The 24832-nt window shown below is 42.8% G+C and overlaps 1 protein-coding gene across 2 annotated transcripts in view; it reads right to left on the reverse strand.

Moving 5' to 3' along the window:
• Window positions 1-22428, reverse strand: part of LOC310868270 (dolichyl-diphosphooligosaccharide--protein glycosyltransferase subunit STT3B-like) — a 171290-nt gene extending 148862 nt beyond the window's left edge. For both annotated transcript variants that reach the window (XR_014570071.1, XM_083778623.1), the window contains exon 1: window positions 21881-22428. Coding sequence is in view for 1 of the 2 variants with exons in the window: in XM_083778623.1 (XP_083634749.1) it covers window positions 21881-22152 (272 nt within the window). In the remaining variant the exon portion in view is untranslated. The remainder of the gene's footprint in view (window positions 1-21880) is intronic.
• Between the last annotated feature and the right edge of the window lie 2404 nt (window positions 22429-24832).

The following is a 24832-nucleotide window of genomic DNA, read 5'->3' on the forward strand; positions in this document are numbered from 1 at the left end:
AGCAGATCTACAAGCTTGTAGGTCTGCTATTTTTGAAAAATCTAAGAACGACCGACAGAAACATAGGCTTTTTCAGAAAACTGTGAGGACGTAGAAGACATTTTTAGAATCTGATCTCAGGTCAGAAAGGGTTAAACATGTTCCTCAATATTGGATCATCAAGTCTCCGTCTCACTGGCTACCCATACAGTACTTATGTAAACAGACTAAGTTAAGGTGGGAAAAGGTGGAAAGGAAACTAAAAGGTTTTTCGAGGACTCGTCAGACATTTATATGCAATCTCCGGGAGAGCTAAATCAGAAGAGGTCATCAAGTGTGACTCGGAACGCCAAGTAGTTCAAAGCAAGTAACAGATTTTTTTTTAACTTTAACAGACAATTAAATAAGAGTTGTGTCTAGGGAAAGAGTAAAGCATGAGCACAACCGCAGTCAAATTAGGCAGAAATATGAATACCATGTTCCTACTGCAGTCGGTGTGGGGAACACTAGAACATTGGGGTTTTGAAAGAGAATTGGAAATACAACCACTTTTGGTGCATTGTTTATTCATTAAGATCCAATTACTGGAGGAAGTCTATCCAAGGTCACGGTAGTAAAGCATCCATTTATATGCAAAACAATAACACATTCTGTTCCTATGTTGGATCCTGGGTAGATTATTCTGTACGGCATTCCCCCTCTGGGTAGTTCCTGCAGTTTGCAGATGGCTTCATCGGCATTGAACCCTGCAATAGGCCAACGATCAAAAATAAAGGGGCCATGTGCAGTAGTGCGACTGAGGACGCTTGTTGTCAGCCCTTTTCTCCATTACAATCACAGCTTCAGCTGGGCAGAATAATGAAAAGTAGCGCAATCTATCCACGTTTTTCCCCGCCAACGTACTGGGGCTCCTTGTGTGTGTGCTTTGCTTCCTTCAGGCCGTGTTGCCATGTCTGCTTATTATAAGCGCAACCTTTGACTTGCTTTTTCTGTAAAGTCAGTTGCAAATAAATTATTGGTAGTGCTGGTTGATGTTTTCTTGGGCTTGATTCTAAAGTGTATAGTAGTTGCTTATTTGGGCTTGCTTCCACATTTCTTCACTACAAGGAAACCCAGATGAATACTATGTAATTGTCCAAAGACATCCATCTGCACATTTGGTGCCTTTTTGTATTCAAATGTTTAAAGAATATTCAAAATATTTCGATTTATTTTCAATGTGTTTTTAAATAACAACCTCACAATGTGTCGCTGTGAGCTTGTAGATCAGCTACTTTCATTTGTGCTTGTTTTCATAGACCTGGCCACTTGTTTCTCTTGAAAACCTGGCAACACAGCAAGAGAAAGAGGAACTTATGCACACACAAACGCAAAGCCTTAAGGGCTGTATGAAAAATGTGGATAGAGTCACAGGGCTGTATTTTGCGTGTCTTAAGTACCAGGTCTTATTCCCTAACTTGAGTAAACTAAAGACCTGGAGGCGTGATCAATGCTCTTTGGCCACTCAGAATAGCCAAATGGCATTGATCACGCCTCCAGGTCTTTAGTTTACTCAAGTTAGGGAATAAGACCTGGTACTTAAGACACGCAAAATACAGCCCTCAATCTGAGCAAAACAAAAGGCATCAGGTTTTGGTATATATGGGGTCTGATCTGACTCAGAGTTGCCTGCTGGTTGAAATGAAGCCAAGCGAGAAAGAGAAGAGACTGGACCGCTAGGCTACCTGCCACTGTTGATTTTGTCGACAAACTGTGACGAAGAATGTTTGTCGACTCCCTTTTTTTGGTGAAGAAAAGTAACTAAAAACTAAGCCATGATGACTAAAACTAAGACTAAATATATTGACAATTTCAAAAACAAAAAAGTATAGCGAGGGACTAGTGCAGAAGAGATCCTGGCATGCTGAAAATATCAGATCTACAAGCTCACAAAATGAAAATTTGCTGCCAAAAACAACACTGAAGGACAACCTGCTCTTATGAGTGGGTATTTAATATCCAGCAGGATTTATTTTTTTAATGTTTTTTCTTTGTGGCCTTTATTTTATATATTTTATAGAGGGATAGACAGTAGGCTGACAGGAAATGGGGAGAGAGATGGGGGGAAGTCACATGCAGTAAGTCGGGAGTCGAACCCGCGGCCACACTGCCAGACTGGATTACCAGCCAAGGTGCCTGGACCGCTGAGCTGAACATTTACAAATGATTCCATTATTTGCCAGCTTTGAGGTACGTTTCAAATTAAACCAAAGTCCTGTGGGGCACAGATCTCAGGAAGACAACAAACTTGGGAAACATTTTTTTGAATGGCTGCACTTCCCGTCAATCGCTGGGCACTTTGGCAATTTTCTCCAGGCAGCAGTGCCTCGGGCTTGGCCGCGCGCTCCAACAAACACATAATTGGCACAATTTGGCAGCGTTGACGGGTGAGAAGCTTGGCAGGGGGATTGTATGGAACCGTAAAGGTTGGTCGGAGCACTTCTTCAGCAATGTAGTGTTTTTTTTCCGTTGCTGACCACAATGGAAATAAGCCCCTCAGGCTTTCTTGTGTGTTCGTCCTCGGTGATGCAGTGCGACCGCATGGCGGAAAGTGCTCTTTTTATGTCACAAGAAAAAAAACCGATCAATCAAATCAATCAATGGGGGTGAACTGGATGAACAGAGCGTGCCGTGAAGCTCCATCTCTCTCCCGGTGAATCATCCTGCTGTCAGGTGAACAGTAGTCTCGCATTCCCAATCACCCGAATGCTATGTAGAGTCTGGAACTACACCTCCTGAATGCTATGTAGAGTCTGGAACTACACCTCCTGAATGCTATGTAGAGTCTGGAACTACACCTCCTGAATGCTATGTAGAGTCTGGAACTACACCTCTTGAATGCTATGTAGAGTCTGGAACTACACCTCGTGAATGCTATATAGTCTGGAACTACACCTCCTGAAAGCTATATAGAGTCTGGAACTACACCTCCCGAAATCAGAGTAAGGAAGCTGCCATTTCCGTTCACAGATATATATTTAAAAAATATCTTTACATGTTATTTTTTTATTTCCTTTCCTGCTAAGCAACAAGCCATATATGCTTAGATTATTTCTATTTCAATTTATATTAGGATACATTCGCGCGACTGTAAAGACGAAACGGAAGTGGGCAGGAGTCTCCACTGGCTGTATGAAAATTGCGAGAGGCAACAGTCTGGCAACGAGAGACTAAGTGAAAAGTAAAGGCCTATTCATAGTCTGGATTTTCGGTGGTGAGGTGACCACCGCTCCGGTGGTGAGCTGACCACCGGAGCTGAAATAACGTTGAGCTGTGGTGAGTAGAAAAAGAGAGAAGGGCTGGAGCGGTGGCGGTGGTCCGCGGCTTGTGACGTCATGTTGTAGTTCGGTGGTCACCTCACCACCGAAAATCCAGACTATGTATGAGCCTTAACTGGTGACCCAAAATTTGCCTTATGTAGGCTTAGGCTATTAGAGATTGTACTATAGAGCAACACTAGAACATTTCTCCATGTTTTACATAGAGACATGACTGTCAATATTCATCATTCATTCATCCAAATCTAATGGATTTTGATCACATAAAATATTAATTTGTATATGGCATAAAGATCACATCTTTCTTGCAAGATCAAATGAAAATGTCATATGTTATATGTATATTCTGTAGTCTCAATAAGGTTAGGTGAAATAATGGTTTAAATAAAAACCCAGGCTATAAACTGACATTTATGGAGAGCGGACAATGCATCTCTCCGAGCGACGTCGTCTTGTGTGATGGAACGATCTTATTCTCTACCTCGACATGAAACAGGACATTTGAATCAAACCAATCTATTCAGTCAGACTCAGTGCAGCCTACACCTTTGTACTGTTGTTTTTGTTGAAATAAAATCAAGACAAGAAATATGACAACAATGAAGTTTTACCCAGAGGGACAATTCCGAGTGGAGTTTTTTTAGATTGCTTTCTTCCGTCGAGTCTGGTTGTAAACTGTCCGCTATCGTTAAGAAATGGATCGCCTCGGTCCTATGCATTATTATTTTTGAATCAATCAAAGTGCTGAGCGTTGTGTGCATTCAGTGCGGCGGTTCTAGCCAATCAGGGTGGTCTATCTCAGTGGTTCCCAAAGTGGGGTCCGGGGACCCCCAGGGGTCCTTGAGGGAGTTCCAGGGGGGACCCAGCTAAATGACAGTTTGCAACCAAATGGACCAAGTTATGGGTCTGTAACTCTGAGTGTACAAAAAGAACCAAATGGACCATAACGGGTCCATTTGTACACTCTCAAGAGTTAAATTAACATTGATTTTACAATATAAATCGGGGATCTCAGAGATAGAAATGCCATTAAATGGGGGTCCGTAGACTAATGCATATCAAACTGGGGGTCCTTGAAATTAAACTGGTTGAGAATCACTGCTATAGCCGTAAAAATCTTCTCTGGGGGTCCCTGGTATATATTTTCAAATGGGGGGGTCCGTGGGCCAATTAGTGTCAATTTGGGGGTCCCCGAAACGAAAAGGTTCGGGAACCAATGGTCTATCTGACAACTGAGGGACCATAACACTTGTTTGCATGTTGAAAATAGCCGATTTACTATTTTCAGCATTTCCTTTCATTGTATTCCTGATACAAAGATGCCGTTGACCGACCTGTATCGCAAATGGTCAAATAAATATTTGATTAAGGAATATAAGCATGCCTTTTGTATTCTTTCTGTGCATCAGCAAAGTGTAGATTTTTAAGATCCTCATTAAAAATAAATAAAATCACACCTGTGTGAAACGAGTGGTGCAACCTCTCTCTCTCTCTCTCAATTCAATATCAATTTCGAAAGGCTTTATTGGCATGATAAATATGTTTTACATTGCCAAAGCGTACATACAACAAAACAAAAGTCAATAAACATCCCAACAATAATGAACAACAAGTTGTTGATCTGTTCTTGACTTGTCCTCTTCAGCTGCTTAGCATGCTTGCTAGCTGGCTAGCTGTTGTTGGTTAAGTTCGTTTTTTTTTCTCCCTCTCTTCACTGTTTTTGTCTTCTTCAGCTGCTTAGCATGCTTGCTAGCTAGCTAGCTCTTTGTTGATGTTGTTGTTATTGAAGAAGTGGTTCTGTGGTTAAGTTCGTTTTTCTCCCCTCTATTTTCAATGCTGTAGTCAGCTAGTTAGCATGCTAGCTAGCTAGCTAGCTCGTTGTTGTTGTTGAAGTGGTTCTGTGTTTAAATTCGTTTTTCTTCTCTTTTTATTTCTCTCTTTTCACTATTGTAGTAAACTACTTCCAAAATACTTATTTCAGTAAAACTGTTGTTGTTTATCTCATTTTAAGCAACAAAAACACTAGGTGTTCAAGAGCTCATGCCTCTCTCTCTCTCTCTCTCGCTCTCTCTCATTAGCAGGCAACAGTGCAACACTCTCTCTCTCTCTCTCTCTCTCTCTCTCTCTCTCTCTCTCTGTTTCTGCACGGCACAACAGCGCCCCTACTGGTACTCATACTGGTGCTCATGAATACATACATAGGTGAACCAACTCATAGGTGAACACGGACATTGCTGGTTGTAGGGGTGGTTGCACCACTCAAAAAAGAAAAGAAAAACAGCGCTCATCAACTAACTAACCGGTTAATAGATCGATAAGGTTATCAACATTTATTGATAATTCCCATCCCAATTTACAACCTGTAAAGAAGCAGGGTTTAGACTGCTGCCAACAGGAGAGCCCTCTGCTCAGCCATCATGTACCAATGCATCGGGCCTTCCGTCGCCCCCTGAGGAGGGTCATAGTGGAGGGCAGATGTTTAAAGGGTAAGACCACTTTTTTTGAGGTGTGGGTTGTGTAGTTACTTTGCCATGATGCAACTCCAAATGTGGACAAGAAATAAAAAATAACTGCTCCAGTGATTAGAAATTGATAATTCAAAATATGCTCCTCATTGACTTATATTGTAGCTAAAACAGCTCTCAAAGTCACACTCTTTTAGTACGTAAACAAACACAATGTTGATTCAGACAATATAGAGCATCACCAAAACTCATGTGGTTTTATTTTTTCATAAAGATGTTATCTTCCTGTTGATTTGTCCATTTTATTGGGAGGAAAACCCGGACTGGATCCGTGGATCCGGATCTTCAAATAGTAAAATCAACAGGAATCTAACATTTTTGTTAAAAATAAAACCGCATGAGTTTTGGTGATGCTCTATATTGTCTGAATCAACTTTGTTTGTGTTTGTTTACATACTAAAAGAGTGAATTTGAGAGCTGTTTTAGCTACAATGTAAGTCAATGAGGAGCAGTATTTTTTAATTTCTTGTCCACATTTGGAGTTGCATCATGGCAAAGTAACTACAAAACCCAAACCTCAAAAAAGTGGTCTTACCCTTTAAGCACATGCACATGCTACACGTGCCATTTGACTTCAATTTAACACTAAACATTGGGTTTAAATTAAAGCAATCATGGTTATCCGTGAAATTATTTTGTCTGGCGTCATTTATGTTAGTAAATCCAATGTTGCACTTCACAGAACAATGACATCGCCAGCATATTGGCTTTTCCACAATCTACTGTGAAACTTTCACTCCCCAAACCATAATTATAAACAAAATGGCCAAGTTTGGATTCCCCAATATTCCTCCATTTTTCATTGTTTATAATTTGACCATTTCAGTATAAGGCTGAAGAGAATCAATTAATTTGGAAATTCCCTACAGTAGTCAGAATAAACCCATCACAGCCTTATTATAATTAAACTGCCTGAACATTTTTAATATAAGGCCTATCCTTGCGGGTATTAAAATCAAACAATACGCTCAATTTGGAAATTAAATAGCCTGTAATGGAGTTTGGAAGGGCACGTCTCAACTCTCTTCATTAATGTATTGGCTGTGATTAATTTCAATCTCCTTTTGTCTCTCCACTCTTTAGCAGTCATTTCAACTCTTGTGGTGCAGAAAACAAACAAAACAAACGTATGCAATTGAACACAAAAAGTGCTTTTGTCCTACTGGATTAAAAGTTATGGCATGGAAAACACATATACACATATATATATATATATATTATTATTATTAAAAATAATTAAACACAATATTGTTTTTCGTCAACCTATGGTCCAAAAAACAATGATAGTCTTTTAAATAATGTATGGACGCAATATGCTTTACACAAAACTAGACAAATAACCTATACAATGTACGTCTCCCAATAAGCTTCGCTGATTGGTAATTCATTCTTTGTTATGGTCATGTTGTCTTATGGACAGAGACAGGTGGAGAGTGAGGAGTACATGCATGCAAAGGAGCTCTGACCCTGAGGCAACCCTGGCTTTTAACCCATTTAGACCCGAGAGTGTGTCTGTGGTTCTCAAACATTGTCATGCCCCAAAAATAATATGTAATTGGCCGCCGACCCACATCTGGAAATATGTTGTTCTAGGGAGGGAGGGAGAGTAATCATAATGATTACTGTCATTATGATAATCTAGCACACATCATACCTGTAACTTTCTCTCTTAAAAAAAAAGGTTGAATAGCCCTGATCTACGCCAACACCAGGGAATGCGCTAACTTGATGTTTTATCGCAGTCCAATCTCGAAACCTGTGGTTTTGCCCCGTTCCCTCCAACTGTCCTAGTCTGCCCAGACGACCTGCCAACAGCAATAGTCGATAAGGGAGATGATATGACAGGTGTCCGACAGCCCCCATCCTCTCCATGCTGTCGCAGGGATGACAGTCCATTCCACCTGTCATTCTTACGGAACCGGACACCGCTCCATTCCACCATCCATCATTTCCATTTCATCTTTTCCCAGTGCCCTCTTCCCTTCCAGACCATGCCCTTCCTTTCCATCCATCAGACTGTGTCTCCGATGCCCAGAGAGGACGACACCGCACCGTGCAATTGCCTTTCTGTCATTGGCTCCAGCAGCCTGAAAACAAACTGTGACCTCAGAGAACGTTGTTCTTATGACGCCATGCCATGCCATGCCATGCCCAGCCAGCCAGCCAGCAGGCATGGTTGCAACGATGAAGTCATCCTAGTTCAACCAAATTATACAAGTGAAAAAATGAGCACAATGGCTGAACAATAGAAGCATCTGCAGCAGGAAAACGCACAAGGGGGGCGGGGTTGGTGGGGGCAGAGGGAACAGATGCCGATTGGCAAAGCTGCAATGGGCAAGGCTGGTTGAAAGTCCTGCCAGAAGAAGATGCTGTGGTTTCTGAAGCAGCAGGCCCGCGACAGAGGCACAAGATGCACGTCCGTCTTCAGGGGCCCCAACATATCCAGTGCCTTCCTCTGTGAAACATCCTCTCCTCTCCTCTCCACATGGGACCATGGCCACAGATGCCAACAAACAGACAGCTGGCCAATCATTTTTTTGCCATGGAACAAGCCAAAAGGCCAATGAAAAGCCTCGAATGCAGCCAGTGACAGTAGAAGAGAGACCCGGACGAGGACATGACAGATACTGTAATCAACTAATTGAGGAGAGATCACCGTCATTATGAAGTCGTTCAACTGGCGGGACTATATACGTCCGGCCAGCCTTCCCAAATAACAATCTCTGTCTGTTTATTATAGCTTCAAGTAAATCGGCTTTTTATCTCGAGTCTTGATGTTTGCCGCTCGTGCTTTGAGAGTGAATTTGTAGAGTGTTCCTGCAGGGCTTTGGTGGGATTAGAGTAAGAGGGAAAAGAAATGACTCAAGGAGAGGAGTGTGAAGTATTTGAACTATTCTGTAGAGATTATTTAAGTACTTGATCTTATTAAATGGGCTCTTATGCTTAAAGGCGTCTATCCGCCATACGAGAAATTTAATTTAACTGGAGGCTGGGACCTAAAAAGATAATGACGCTCTCTCTCTCTCTCTCGTTCTTCCACCTCTCCTGTCTTCTACCTTCCCCCTCCATGCAGGTGGGCTCCCCTGCAGAGAGCTGCACGCCGAGGCCTGTCAGTAAGAGGGACGGGCCGCGCGAGCAGTGCGATAAGCAGACATCTCCCTCCGCTCCATCCTGTGAACCCCCCTCCTGTCCGCTGGCTGTCAGGACCCCCCCTAGGCTGACTCTGTGTCTCCCTCACCCCACCTCACCCCACCCCGCCCCGCCACCGCCTGGGGGCAGACCCCCCCTGCAAAGGCAAAGCTGACAAGGATATGAAAAGAAGGGAATATATAGTAGGACAATATTCAGGACCACTGGTTATAAAATCTAGTCCTGAACTGAATGCTTTGGCGCTCTGAAGCTTTGTCGGTTGGATTGGGGATTGCTTTTTGCCCAGCTTTGTGCATTTGCGTGTACCACATAGTGATGATTCGATTGGCTGAGCACGGAATGTGATGTATACGATTGGCTGAGCACGGAATGTGATGTATATATGATGATATATGATAAATAGCTTTTGTCCCCACACGTCTCAAGATTTGCCATTGACAATGAAAGGGGAATTCAGGTCAAATGTCCGCTAAATCTTGTCCCAACACGCCTCAATATTTGCCATTGACAATGAACAGAGCAGAGGTCAAACAGGTCAAAATTCCGCTAAATATGACGTAAATTAAACATTAAACACCATTGACATTGAAGGGAAAACTTACGTCATATGTAAACGAGAAAATCAGCTAACCGATCACATGTTGGTGGGAGCGCTTGGTCAAAACGGCACCACCTTATCTACCTTATGTAGCAATGTCAAATGTCCTGTCCGCTAACATCAATTGATATATACGATGACAAGAGCGCCCCTTATTCCACACAGGGTGAAATGAGGGGCAGCCTCTGTCCAGACGGAGTAGCGGCAGTGACAATTCAGATCCACGGAACGCAGCGAATCAGGCTGCAACCCAGGCCTATTAATATGAATTGATTACAGTTCACAGACAGAACACCAGATAGGGGTGTTGGCGGTAAATGTTAAAAAAGTACAAATTGCAATTTTCGGTGGAAGAAGAAATCACACCTGTGTGAAGTGAGGGGCATTCGTCGTGTAGGACGAAAATAGACAACAAGCCGATTTGCTCAGACGCTATGACGTAAAAGTTCTCTATTCATTATCAATGGGAATATAACGTCTGTGTAGGACGAAATAGCCGATTTGCTAGTAAATTATCCATTCATTGTCAATGGAATTTAATGTGTGTGTAAGATGGAAAACTACACTAATAGCTAAAAAAAAAACAACAGACAAATACAATTTGCTCCCCTGGAGGCCAAGCGTATATTATGTCCCCATGCACACAGGAAGGCTTCAATGTGCAACTTGGACTTCGAGCCAGCCTGTGGTGCGAGCGACCAGCCTGTGGTCATTCAGTCATCTATGACATATCCATGGCATATTCATCAGAGACACAGATTTCAGGCCGATCAGAGGCCCCCCGTTTGACTTCCATTATGAAAATAAATGTGATTGGTTTAGTCATGGCTGCCAGTTTCCACCTGATGTCATGAGTAAGGGGTGTGTGGGTCCCTGAACCTCGGGACCACTCATGTACCGAACCCAACGTGCCTGGGCACCGGGTACCCATTACAATAATTGCGGTTCTCTCCATCGGTTCCCACAGACGCGCGGTCACACACTATTTTCTACCCTTTTAACCCAAGATTTTAGGCACATTTTAACAATTTTTCAAAGATAGCAGACCTACAAGTTCTTGTTCTACAAGAGCTTGTGTGTGTGTGTGTGTGTGTGTGCGCGCGTGCGTGAGTGTGAGAGATCACGGCGTAGGGTCCAGAGGCCCAGTCAGTTTAGAGCTTGCCAGTCTAACTTCGAAGAGAGGTGGTGAAAAAGACAACAAAAGATAGCCTACTCTGGCAGCCCTTGTGCATGCAAATTTCTGTTAATAGCAAAGCATGCAAGTCGCCTTTGTTTTCAATGATCCCTCCATTAGCACATCGGCAAAGTGAAACCTGTTCTCACCTATCGGCCGGAAGATGCGCAGACACATATGACGTATGTTTGTTCAGACAACACAAACATTAGTTCTCCGTTTATTGTCAATGGCATTTGTAATGCTGTATATAGGAGGAAATAATCACACCAGTGTGAAATGAGGGGCGCTCTTGTTATCGTACATCAATTTATGTTATCATCATTTAACCATGATACAATGTTTATTGACAATTTTGTCAACACATACAAACTAGACTAAAATGTCAGGGACTAGTGGACAAGAGATCCAGTATAAGTCATTGTACACTGAATGCTGAAAATAGCTATTTGCTATTGCTATTTTCAGCAAGAGTCAATTCCGCCATTAAGACGGCATCAAGGCCCGCCAAAACACATTTTAGATGTCAACTGTAGAATTAGTCGTCTGAAACTAGACTAACACTAACACCCCCCCTCCCCCCTCAGAATACTGAATAAATCAAATGGAGGGGCAGGAACTGACAAACATTGCAGCCGTAATGCAAACTAGTAGCCTTTCAAATACAAAAACGATTTCAGTGGGGTCAACTGAACAAGATGATTCGTTTGTAAAAATGTGAAAATTTGAATGTAAAAAAATCCATATTTGTTCAACAATCAACGTTAGGGTTCTTGTGTAATCGTTAGGGTTCTAATCATCAACACATATTTTGTATGAGAAATGACAAAATGAGAGCACAAAGGTGCTGTCTATCACAGGAGCAATTCCTTCTAAGACGAGGACACCTTATTCCTTCTGAGCTCTGTGCTGGATTGGCCGTCGGGGAACAACAATCACATCAATTGCCAGTGGGCTGGGGTGCGTGGTGGCTCAGCCAGTTAGTGCACAGACCATAATATGCTCCTTGTGAGCGTCTTTGCACTATCCTGTATGAAATAAAGCATCATAAAACTCTACAAACATCTTTATACTACAGCAGCCATCAGTGACACACAGCCATTCTGCACTCTGGTGGTGTGTATTAGGGCCGGTTCATATTCCCATTTTAGAGCCGAATAAAAGTCGGTTCGGCGCTATAGAGCCTACAATGAGGTTCGGGGGGGGGGGGGGGGGGGGGGGGGGGGGGGCGGGTACCGTCCTAAAGTCGGCTCTTCGGTGCTACTGAAAATTTCTGACGAGCCGAAATCATTTCGGCACTACAGCGCTGAAACAGCGGTAAAATAGGAGTATGAATCGGCCCTTAGTTTGCACAAAGCCAATCTCCTTCTCAATATGAAGGAAAGGGCGCGGAACGCGAGCAAGATCAATTGCTTCAAATGCACTGAGGCTTATGCTTCAGTCGAGAAAAGTACCAGAGTGACAGTCCATGGTTGCAGGTTCCAATAAAGAGCAAAGAATTGGAGCACTGGGGGATTTAAATCTCGTCAGAGATCACAGCTCTTAAAATCTTGTTAGACGCCAGTTTCCAGCTGCGGAGACCGGAGAGACATGCTTTCCCCCTGACTGAAAGACAAAGAAGTCGCAGGTAGAAGAACGGGTCCTGGTGGGTACAGATAGACTAACTGTAAAGCTGCTTTGCAGGTTATACAGTATACCAGCCAGCCAGCCAGGCACAGGAGCCATGCCCGAACGCTCACCATGCAAACACAAATCTATATCGGTGACGACAAAAATGATCAATACTTAGCGACACCGAAATGAGGATTTAAGTGATCTATATAGATGGAGACGCTTACTACTCGACTCCGATGAGCAGGTCGGTGCCTTGCATTGGCTTGCCTCTGCCGTCGGTGTGTGTCAACATTTACCACATTATACCGGCGTTACCGTGTCGTGGTGTGTGTGAATGGGAACGTGAAGTGCATTGTAAAGCAATACTGAACGGTCAGGAACCGGGGACTGAAAATCACACTCGCTCTTCATAAATACATCATCGCATTCTGGCCAATCACAATTTGCGTCCTCACCTCTGTCTTCAGTGTTTGTTTACACAATGCAGTCCACATTACATGCACGCAAAAAAAATAATCGTATCTTATGCAATGCTTATGTGGCTCTGCTGAACTCCAATGCAAACACGCCAATGCCTCTAAAAAAGGTGTAACAGCGGCGATTAATCACACAAACAAATTGGTCTCCTTCTCGCCGCTATCATCCTCCATCAGGCTATCTGTGAGGTATACGTGGCCTCTTTGGCTGCTGACAGGAAACACGTCTCATTAGGGGCCGAACGCACTAGTGCTTTCACAATCAAATTGTCTGACAGGCAATTCGTCTGGGGATTTGGAGAGAAAATAAATAAATAAATAAAACATCGGGTTATTCGCCATTCTCAATTTGACTTGAATGAATCAACTGTCTTGCGCCCCCCCCCTCCCCTCCCCCCCTCCCCTCCCTACCTACTGTAGTGGGAATCAATCACCCATTGTTGTACTTCCATAAAGCATTCATCAAAGCAGCCAACAACCGGCACGGCCTCGGGACGGCGACGCACGGACACCATTCAAGCTGAAACGAGGATATTAATGAAAATGTGAAGGGGGTCAAAATACAGCCGCATTAAAAAAAAAAAGCAATTTTATTTGAATTTGCCAGTAGGCCTACAGGATTGCTTGAATTGGTCAATACGAATGAAAGGAAATGTCTTTCCTTGCGGGGAGCGATGAGGCACATACGCGTGTACCTTCCATGTGCGTCTATATTACGCCATCGGGCCCGAGACATCTCTCTGCAGAAAAACACCACCAAAGAATCCAATAAACAGAACAAAAACCAGGGATAAAATGAAGTGTGTGTTTTATGGCCTACGTTCCACTGTGACTTCTTCCCCTATGGGCTATACCCGCTAACCTTGGAGCCAGGAGATCTGCTGCAGGTGGCTCCCTAGGGGACAGAGCCGTCATGCACGAACAAATTACGACGCACACTTCGGACGCCACTGCCTCCCCCCGGTCCCCGGCAGTCCTAGTGGAGCTGGTCTGCCGTGCGACCCGCGAGGGAGGGAGGAAAAAAAAGCAGTTAATCGTGCAGAGCTTAGCAGAAAGTCCCCAGATTCGGGAAAAAGTGGAGGATAAAAGCTCGTCGCCGGGGAGAGTGAAGAGCGTCATCATCGCACACACTGCATTTCTCCTCCTGTACCGTATGTTCCACAGGGGAGAGGACATGAATACCCCGAGCTCTCTCTCGAGCTCTCTCTCTCTCCCTCTCTGAGGACATTCCGATTCTGAAGCCTCGGCTGGCTGTGAAAGGTTGAAGTGGAGACGATTGAAACGGCAGACAAAATGCAATCATTACTGCTGGCACACTGGACGCCACACTTGAAAATTCCCAGCGAGCCGCAGGCTTTGTTTCTACTGAAAGATTCTGTCAGTTAGCAAACCAAGAGATTAGCTATATGGCCACATCATGAAGCTCAGCCTCGCTGCAATGTGAACATCAATGTGCGGGTAAACGTATAACAAATATCACTGGACGACACATCATCCATTGCGTGTGAAATACTTCCATCCGTTTATTGGACCGGAAGGTTAAACTCAGAAGCAGCACTTTTTTATTGCCAGGGAAGAGATTCATAATATACAAGTAATTAGTTTAGGTGCAAGGGACTCGGAACATATAATGAGCTGACATTGAGATAGACTGATAGGAATTTAAGAGAGCGGGTGAGTATCCGTTCTCAAAGAATTGTGTGTGGGCATTCGATTCGGGTGGGGTAGGGTGGGGTGGGCGGTGTTCTTGTTGACGAGAGGTGTATTGGGATTGGGATCATGTAATCGGGCAGGGGTGGCATGAGGTTAGTTTATAATTAAACACTTGCATAGATTTTCCCAGCGATACAGTTACTTTCTCTGAGAGCATATGCTTGTGCTCGAGTGTGAATGTATGTGTGGGTGTGAGAGACAGAGAGAGAGAGAGAGAAATCTGTGCATCAAGTCCTGGGATAAGACCTTCTGCATAAGGTAATTGGACACCGTCTCTGCTCTTAAATATTTAATAAGCTGTTATAGGGTCAGACAGAGAGTTGCAGTGTGTGTGTGTGTGTGTGTGTGTGTGTGTGTGTGTGTGTGTGTGTGTGTGTGTGTGTGTGTGTGTGTGTGTGTGTGTGGTGTGTGGTGTGTGTGGGGGGGGGGTTACCTCTCCAGCTAAGTGTCTGGTACACAGATCAATCACCAATGTATGTCCCTCTACAATGCTGCAGTAGCTGATGTTGTTGTGCTGTGCTCTGCTATAGCAGCAGGCCCTGGGTTTGGCACAATCCACTTTGAGTCAGATGTGATGTTTTAGGAGGGACGGAGGGAGGGAGGGAAGGCAATATCACGCAGGGAGGGAGGTTTCATCCATTCTTATAGTAAATGATAAAGAACACATGTGGGCCCCAAAATCATTGAGAAATTGTGGCAAGGGGGATAAACTCCACAGTGTTGCCCGTTAACACATTTTCCATTAAGTGATAAGAGACAGCATGGCTGTTGAACAATGTTTTATAAACGGTCAAAATGTATTGTGGGGCACCCCCAGTGGATCAACCTCGCCTGCTAGGAGCATATTCCATATTAAAAAAAAGGTCTACAGTCATTTCCTCAGCTGGTCCGGGTTCAAATCGTGTCAATTCCCCCCCTTTCTCTCCTGGCATAGATAAATAGATAAAATATTGCATAGATTAAAAAAATTAAATTGATCTTAATCTTTTAAGAATAAATAGGCTACATGTCAAAACATTTTACAGCACTTATTATATGCAAATAATTAAATGCTGTTTAAAGTCTATGTGAAGCCTGTACCAGTAGGCTAAACAGCAGGGCAACTGGGTTGAACTGAGTTTGACGCGTGCAGTGATTAATTCAATGTCCAGAGAGTTGTGTTACTTTCGGATATGTCAATCCATTTATTGTAATATCCACTTTCTTTCAGCAGTAGTATTCAAACGTAAATAAACTGTGTACACTTTAAACAAACAAACAAACAAACAAACAACTGAACCTATCGACCATGCACGGTCGAAAACTGTGTCGTCTTCCCCTGTCGCACCTGAGTGCCATCACACTGACAGGTAATGAGTGTTTCTATGACAACCACCCACCATTCTGACTGACGGATAGCCATGACGTCATCGTAATGAAGGACACGTTAACTTCATCATTAATTCGTTTAAATAAACAAAACAAAACAAACAAAAGAGCACTTTGGCTCCAACAGTCTATATTATTATTAACCCGACATATTTTCATGGAAATAAATTAGATGATGACAGCATGCAGCTCTACTTGTAAGCTCATGTTTTCGTTATTCGTTTTTTTTTTTTTTATAGCAGATCTACAAGCTCGTAGCGCGCCACCGAGTGGCTCGCTATGAGCATGTAGATCTGCTATTTTTCAATAGCTAACACCAAAAGGGGTTCTCGCCCAGAATGGGTTAATTAAGCAATATTACACAAGAGGGTGTGGGTTAACGTGATTATTGCCACGACAGTGATGCGGTCAGGAACGAGACGAAGTCGAGTTCCGCAAGCATCACTGAAGTGGCAATAATCACGTTGTAATATTGCAATTATACAACAGTTACCCTTCAAACTAAGATAATTGCTGAAAGATAAAAAAAATTAATGACAGATGTAGTCACTACGACCACAAATGTCCCAAGAAACTAGCTAGCCTAGCCACCGAGTTTGCTAGTGCTCTGGGAGAACAGAGCAGCTGAATTCTTTGTTTTGATTACGTGGTGAATGGTGCTGGTTTAACCCACGGTTAGAAGGCTGTTTCAACCAATCAGATTGATTCCTCGTTTTAAGATTTCCCATAGCTTACCAAACTGCAAACACACAACATTATTGAATATTTTAACTTACCATGCCAATAAAAAAAATAGAGAATTGTATTTTGGTAAATTATTTGCTCTTGTTGAAACAAACTGAAAATAAGGATCTAGTTCATTGAGTTACATCTGGCATAATAAGAAAATGTAATATACTGCAGTGCAAAGAACTAATGGAACACAACTCATGTTTCCTGCTGTGTGTATATGAGACAGAGAGAGAGAGAGAGAGAGAGAGAGAGAGAAACAGATGAAAGAAAATCTGTCTGTCTCGTTATTTGGTTAACACAGGCTTCTGCTCCTGTACTAGTCTCCTCAGGCAAAATCAACTTGACTTTCTGAATCGAGGTGGTGATAACTTGACTGATTCCAAGTAGAACTCCCCAAACAAGGCTTTTTCTCACACTAATTATAGTATAGTAGTACGATGCCGAAACAAATGTCATAACCTGCTACCCCACGAAATTCCTGACAGTCTGGGCTCAGGATGTGGTATGACAACCAGTCAGGCTGTGTGTAGGAGTTGCTAACAAATAACTCACCATGAAAAACCCCAATCGACCTCCAACACGTGCACAAAGAGAGACGCGCGTGTTCTCTCTCTCTCTCTCTCTCTCTCTCTCACACACACACACACACACACAAAAACACACACACTCTCTCTCTCGCTCTCTCTACAGAGGCTAGTCTGGTTAAAATCCATATTATTTTCTCAAAGTCAATAAAGTTGGTCAGACGATTTCAAGAGAAGTGGGATAGATTTGAATTCACCCTTGGAGCAATATTGAACATCTCCTCCATGCAGCAGCAAAAGCAACATACTGTATAGCAAATATTGAATAAAGGTGATATTTGTGCCAGAGATGCTGAGGAGGAGTTCAACACCTCCACAAGGTAAAGATTCTAGAATTGTACAAGTCTTGGTAAGCTTACTGTAGCAGAGATTATTGACTTATTGAGTCATGGAGTTGAGAACGAAGTTCTGCCTGAATGATAAACAGAAGGTGATTACAGAATAATTTCCAAGTCAGGAAATAGTGTTACACAATGCACAGAGAACTAATTCACTTTTAAATGGAAGAGACAGGAAATAAATGCATTTTTTTTAATCTACTGTCGCCTGGGCTTAATAATAACAAAATATTAGGAGAGAGCAAATTAGCAGAGTCTGATAAGCAGCACTTGACTGCAATTCAGGACAGCCTCTGAAAGAAAATGTTTGCATTTCAAAACGAGCCAGACATTTTGATGTTTAATCTACGAATCCAATTTTGCCTTTTCCAAATTGCCTGGGGTTTAACCTTTTTCTCTGGTAAGTGCAGATCACTTGAAGCTCGGCGCAGCAGAGTCGAAGGCACAGAACAGCAGGGTCTGAACATCCAGACAATGGGGGGTAGCGTCACGCCCGGCGTCCACCATCATTCAGCATTAGGCGTCATAAACAAATATCCTCTTTTCTAGCTGTCAAAAACTAACTCAAATATTCAGCTGTAATACATGATAACATAATTGGCAGATCTGACAAAATAAATAAGCCCTATTCAAAAGTTCAAATATAGCTCACCTTTTTTTCCCTTTATGTGAGAGGAACATTCTGTGTATAAACAATAAAACGTGTCAAAACTCTGAGGAGTCTGCAGGTTGGCAGGAGGACATAACACGTTACATTGACCTTGGAGGTTTCAAAGAAACGGAAAATCTTGGATTTTCTGTTTGACGTCAACATGCCTTCACTGTTGAACGATGCATACATGTTTATATTAAACATGCGTGGATGTCCATTAAGACCGATGTGTGCTGCCTTGGAGTGTCATGTGTTGAACGACGCGTCGCACCAAGTCAAGTGACGGCGAAACGACAAACGTATCAGTCTGTAGTCCCAGTCATATTTTGAAGACCCCCAATTCACAACCGGAAGCAACGGCTAATTCTATCCCGATCTCTTTATATATATATATATATATGTGTCACCCAAAAAAACATTAACATTGTAACCGCGATGCGGCAACACTGTAGCAATGCGCCGGCGTGAACATCGCCGGTTTGATCCAAAACCTCAATCTTGGAAAAGAAGCCGAGAAAAGAGGGGTTTTAAGACGAGGATGAGGTATAAGCTATACCGCTGCCACAGATGTCTGAGACCACATTGACTTTCTGGTACACGTCTTCTGCCGAGGCTTTCAGAAAGTCGCAGACAGTGTGAATGCACAAAGCTCAAGAGCACTGTGAGACACGTACAGATGGTGTGTCTGAAAGCATAAAACGGCATTTAGTCTAAATTCTGAAACCATAGTGGAGACTATATTCTTCCTCTGTGGTCCAGGCAACAAACAAACAAATTCCAACCCAAATGTGGAATGTAATATTACAGCATGTTCAAATAAAACGGAACATCACAGGAGGGTATTTTGAGCCCATGATGTGGTATGTGCCCTATAACAACTTATTGAGTGGTGCAACCACTCCAAGGAACAGCAATGTCCGTGTTCACCTATGTGTTCATGTGTCCGTGCACCTATGTGTCCGTGTGACGTTAATGAGCACGAGTATGACTATTAGTACCAGTAGGGGCGCTGTTGTGCGCTGTTGCACCACTCAGTTCACACGGGTGTTATTAACGAGCTGGCCAAATGTATATGGAGAACCGAGATGACTGGAAGCGACGATGGAGGGCTCTTCACTCTGAGGACGACCTAGAGAGATGTAACTTATAAACTTTGTTCAATGGAGGCCATATTTGAAAATATGAAAATACATTGACAGGAGACTACATCTCCTGTCATACTGTACCTTTGGACCATAACAACAATTGCATTTAACTACAGTGCAATAACAGTCTTCTGTTGGCAGTGGCGAGTCTGGCGACTCATCTGTGCTGTGAACAAAACAATTCAGACTTTCTTTTTCCACATGCATGCACTGCATTGCTATATTATATTTATAAACAGAATGTTATAGTTACTTCAAACAGAAGTGCAGCCAAGGTTTGAAGATTCTGTCTGTAGTGGTCTCTCTAGTACAACATATTTAATGAAATAATAGTCTAGAAATCACACCTGTGTGAAGTGAGGTGAGGGGCGCTCTCATCATCATAATTCAACATGTCGATTTGCTCAGACACGTACTGTCTGACGTAAATTCTCCAATCACTGGCTGCGGTTACATGAGGGCTTTTTCATTCAGAATGAAAACTTCAGAATTAATTAATTCAGAAGTAAGTTTTTTGCTGCGTGTTTACATGGGAAATGGTCATTCCGAATGAGTGTTTACATGGACAATACTTTTAAATCCCATTATTTCATTCCACATCAGGTTTGGGGCTGGGAAGGCTTCTGATTGGATAGGGGGCGGGGTGGATATGTTAAACATTTGAGGTATTTCTACTTTACTTGAGTATTTCCAATTTCCAATACTTTTACTTCTACTCCACTACATTTCAGGTAAAACAAAATAATAATAAAAAAAACACACTTTTATGCCATATTACTTTATATTTGATGTATCCTGTAGCCTATGAGAGGTTGCTCTCAGAGTTGTGAAATTAAACACAATTACATGACGTGAATTCTCCATTCATTGTCAATTGGAATTTTATGTTTGTGTGAGACGAAAATCTATACTAATAGCTGAACATAGGAGGGACCCTCAAAAGAATAGCCTCTCCTCTTCACTGGCAGTCTGTCAGGCCATAAACAATACAATTTAGGAAGGAAGCAAGCCACCGGCCATATAGAAACTGCCCTTGTGCCACGATAGATCCTGTAGTGTATTAGTTGACTGGGACCATCAGGGCTCATAGATATGCTCCTGTATTCCTTCTACACCAAACATTGAACTAAAAACAAACATTAAACCTGTATATACGCCCCTCAAAAACAACTGGAGCCGATTAGGCACTATAATAACACTTATAAATGCATTGCAAATGCCGTCATAGCACCATGTAGCTGTTGGAATGACCACACTGCCATGGTAAAGCTGGCCCCAGCGGTCTAATAATAATCCAGGGCAGAAGTGAATGACCATAAATCTTTCAGATTAAAAGAGCTAGCCCACAAGAAGAACCCCGACATAATCAGATTTGATGGCAGGGGGTTAATAAGTAGAGATTACAAGGAATTTGCGACACAATTTTGCACTCAAACAAAGTCTAACATTGCTCCAATTATTCCTTAGTGTATAAACCAGTCAGGAATCAGGATTAAACACGTGGATCAGGTGACCCGTTTCAACTCCAATCCCTATAATGCAGCTCTTTGGCACTCAAGTATAAAATGCATTGCAAGTTCACTTCAAACAAGCTGCCTGTGACACGCTGTCAGATAAGGAAACCCATACCAGGGAGAGGAAACGCCTGTTCTTGGAATGGACACCCAGCCAAAAATGAAATCATTCAATCCGTTTGAATGAAACAACAACATATAAGTCTATCACAATCACAGGGTGAACGATGCACTGCAACTGTTGTGGACAAACTAGAACACCGTCATGTTGAAAGAATGATTCCAGTGTGACACACGGTCACTTAGTGGTTATGAAAGGGGAAGCCAAGATCAACTGCCTTGCCTTCCGGGTCCCTATATGTGTGGTGTCATAATGGACTGCCACAGCTACAGTATAGTAGATGCTATGTCAGAGGGAATGGCACAGATCATGATCATGTCATTTAAAAAGCAGACGATCATCAGCCACAGCTCATAAAATGAAATAAGTCACAGGGAAATCTCGACCGAATTTCTGCCAAATCCCATTTTCAGATAAATCGATCATACTGTAATAATCCCCCCCCCATGCACACATTAATGCCTCAATTCAACTCGGAAAATGCAGTGGAGGAAGCATGCTTGTCCAACTGCACTCGTCATCATATTATTTATTACACAGTATAATTCGAAGTAAAGTTGAAGCAGCACTTTTATGAGGATGCTTTAATACATGTTGTTGTAAAATACCTATTTTAGGAGAAAGTTATAAAAATCGACATCTCATTATGGACTGTCTGACTGTCTGGCTTGGAGGCAGGTAGCATGAGGCTATTATTGTGTTATTAATAATACTATAAACCATCCATCACCAACGGGAATTACAGTGCTGCTGATGTGACAGGACAATGACAACGCACACACACACACACACACACACACACACACACGCGCGCGCGCGCACATACATACATACATACATACATACAAGCAGCAAGCTGCGCGCGCGCGGCGTGCCTTACCATGGGTCGAACTCGTGGATGATGCTCTCGAAGCGGATCACTGCGAAAAGTCTCGAGCTGAACCCCGCCAGCCAGGCCAGGAAGAGGATGGTGAACGAGAGCAGAGATTGCCACCCGGCCGGCTGCGTTAGTCCGCCTGACAGGCCTCCTTTCCCGCTGCCCACTCCTCCTCCTCCCGCAGCAGCCTGGAGGACGCCGGCTCGACTGTTGCCCTGCTGCACCGCCGGGGACGCTTTGTGCTTCCCGTCGCCGGGTGCGTGGTGCTCCGCCATGTCTGCTTGATGTGCGCGGTGTGTGTGGTTTTGCAAAAGAGCGAGCAACCCTCCTCCTCCACTTCCTCCAGTCCTCCTCCGCCAGCCACGCTCCCTTGTCTCCCGGTTGCAGTGACCTTCACTCTAGCCTTATGTTTTTGTTCTCTCTCTCTCTCTCTCTCTCTCTCTACCCTGTGTTTTTACTCGAAAACTATAGCATTACAAGTACAACATCCCCCGAATGCGCCGCTCTCATGCTCCACTTTGCAAGCCTGCAAAAAAGCCCGCTGCTACCGACTGAACGCCGGTGGAGAGAGAGAGGCGTGGGAGGAGGCGGGGCTACCCGGGCTAGAGAGGGATACCGTGCCATAGGCTGGACGGACGGTCACGCATGTGATTTGATAGATGGTTGTCATGGCAACCGTTGTCCAAATAAGGAAAATGTACATTAATACACTATTCGATATTATTTAATAATATCGAATTGTGTGTGTGTGTGTGTGTGTGTGTGTGTGTGTGTGTGTGTGTGTGTGTGTGTGTGTGTGTGTGTGTGTGTGTGTGTGTGTGTGTGTGTGTGTGTGTGTGTGTGTGTGTGTGTGTGTGTGTGTGTGTGTGTGTGAGAGAGGGGGGGGGGGGCAACTGGTAAGTAGACACACAAACACACAAGGGATGGTAGACTATTGTATGGTAGAATATTGAAATAATGATGTTTTATTTTTATTTATTTTTATTCATTTATTTGGGGGGGGGGGTTCATACAATACGACATATGATACCATACATTTACATAATGACTGTGTCTGTGTAAAATCAGAGCTGTGTCATCAACCCATTTAGTCAGAGACAATTGTCAGAATCATGTCAAATCTGGGAATATATTTCTTACCAAGACATTTCTTCACAAATGAAACTTTTAAGTAGCATATATGACGTACGGTGTAACATATAGGTGTTTTCATGATTCTGAATCCATTCCAAGCATTAGTTTTGCACGAAAAACACTGCTTGGGCTAAAAACAGCACATTTGGGCAAGTGATATGGCCGAATTTAGCCCAAGGAGTGTTTTTAGTTTTTAGTGGAACCCATTCCACTATGCTTGGAATGGGTTCAAAATCATGAATACCCTACAGTTTGACACGTCACATGCTACTTAAAGCATAATGAAATTTAGAACATTTTGCCTTATATTGGTTGTTATAATGGTAGGCCTACCCCAACTTTCAGCAGCTGTCACAGTCACAATTTACCCTATGTGTTACTAGACACCATTACAAACACACAATGGTGAAGAAAATTCTAATAATAATTTAAAAAAAAGAAAAAAAAAAAAAAGTTGTCAGACTCTCAGTCACCTGACGAAAAAGTTGTCTCGCCTGACCCTGACGACGAGGTAGCCTATCGCAACATAACCGCCCCTCCGGGATATGGGATGTGTAAGCTCATCGATGGGAAGCGTTTTCAGCTCATCAGCCTGTCACGGAACGACAGGTACAACGAGGGTGGGGCCAAAGACTGCGGACCCTTGTGCATTCAAATCTATTATTGTAAATGTAACCTATCGGGAAACTCTGTTAACTCACAGTAAACCGTTTTTTGTATCGAGTTGTGCTTGAAATGTACTACTGTAATTCTGCAAACTGTTAATTACTACTTCAATCAATCAATCAATCAATCGGCTTTATAGACAGAGGGTTTTAACTTATGGTATTCCAAAAAACAAAGTGACAAGTGTGTGTGTGTGTGTGTGTGTGTGTGTGTGTGTGTGTGTGTGTGTGTGTGTGTGTGTGTGTGTGTGTGTGTGTGTGTGCGCGCGTGCGTGCGTGGGTGTGTGTGTTCCGTTTTAGCCTTAGACCAACAATGAATCAACTTCTATTAAACAGTAACGTACACCAAAGAGTCGTTACTGTATAGGGATAAATGTATTTCCACACAGACAAGGGGAAAAAATCTATAGACAGGTGAAAGAAGATTAATGTTCTTCCCGCGTGCAATATTTCTGTTGCCCTTGGATGTTCTGGACTCGGAGATAGCCGGTAATAAAGATTGATGTGCCTCACCATGATTTCTTCCTCCAGCAAAGACAATAGCATATAGCATTTATCATTCTCTAAAAGTTATAGGCCTATATAGGCCCTTTACCTTCTTACAAACCAATTAGAATGTGACACCTATAATGGATTTATTATTTATATAATAATAAGACCTTATAGGCTTATGTTGAATGATTGCAATCATTGTATGAAATAACCCCACTTATATAGCCACAAGGCAGGAATGGGAAATTAGTGAGAAACCTGAGATCAATAAACATAATTGGATCCCACATGGAGTTACAAATCATTATCCCTGCCACTCATACAACTGTGTATATTTAACTCATATAGTGAGGGGGAAATATCCTAACATAATCTCTAAAGAAGGGCATAATGTAGTTTATTACCACTAAGCACTTTACCACCACGCCTCTCATGTAAGAAATCGTCATTTCCTATAATTGTTTCCTCCATGTAGTGGTGAACTGTAGTATATATATGAGCTGTAGTATTCCTTTCAGATTCTGGTAACTATCCCAAAGGACATTTATTTTTTGCACCATATCCAGTCCACAGACATAACACAATAAGACTCAGGTAAGGCTGTTATACACCAACAGCAACAAATCAACACACCCAGTTCAACACAAGGAAACAAAGAGCACAG

The sequence above is a fragment of the Protomyctophum parallelum genome, assembly GCF_964188405.1.
Source record: "Protomyctophum parallelum genome assembly, chromosome: 1".
Taxonomy (NCBI): domain Eukaryota; kingdom Metazoa; phylum Chordata; class Actinopteri; order Myctophiformes; family Myctophidae; genus Protomyctophum; species Protomyctophum parallelum.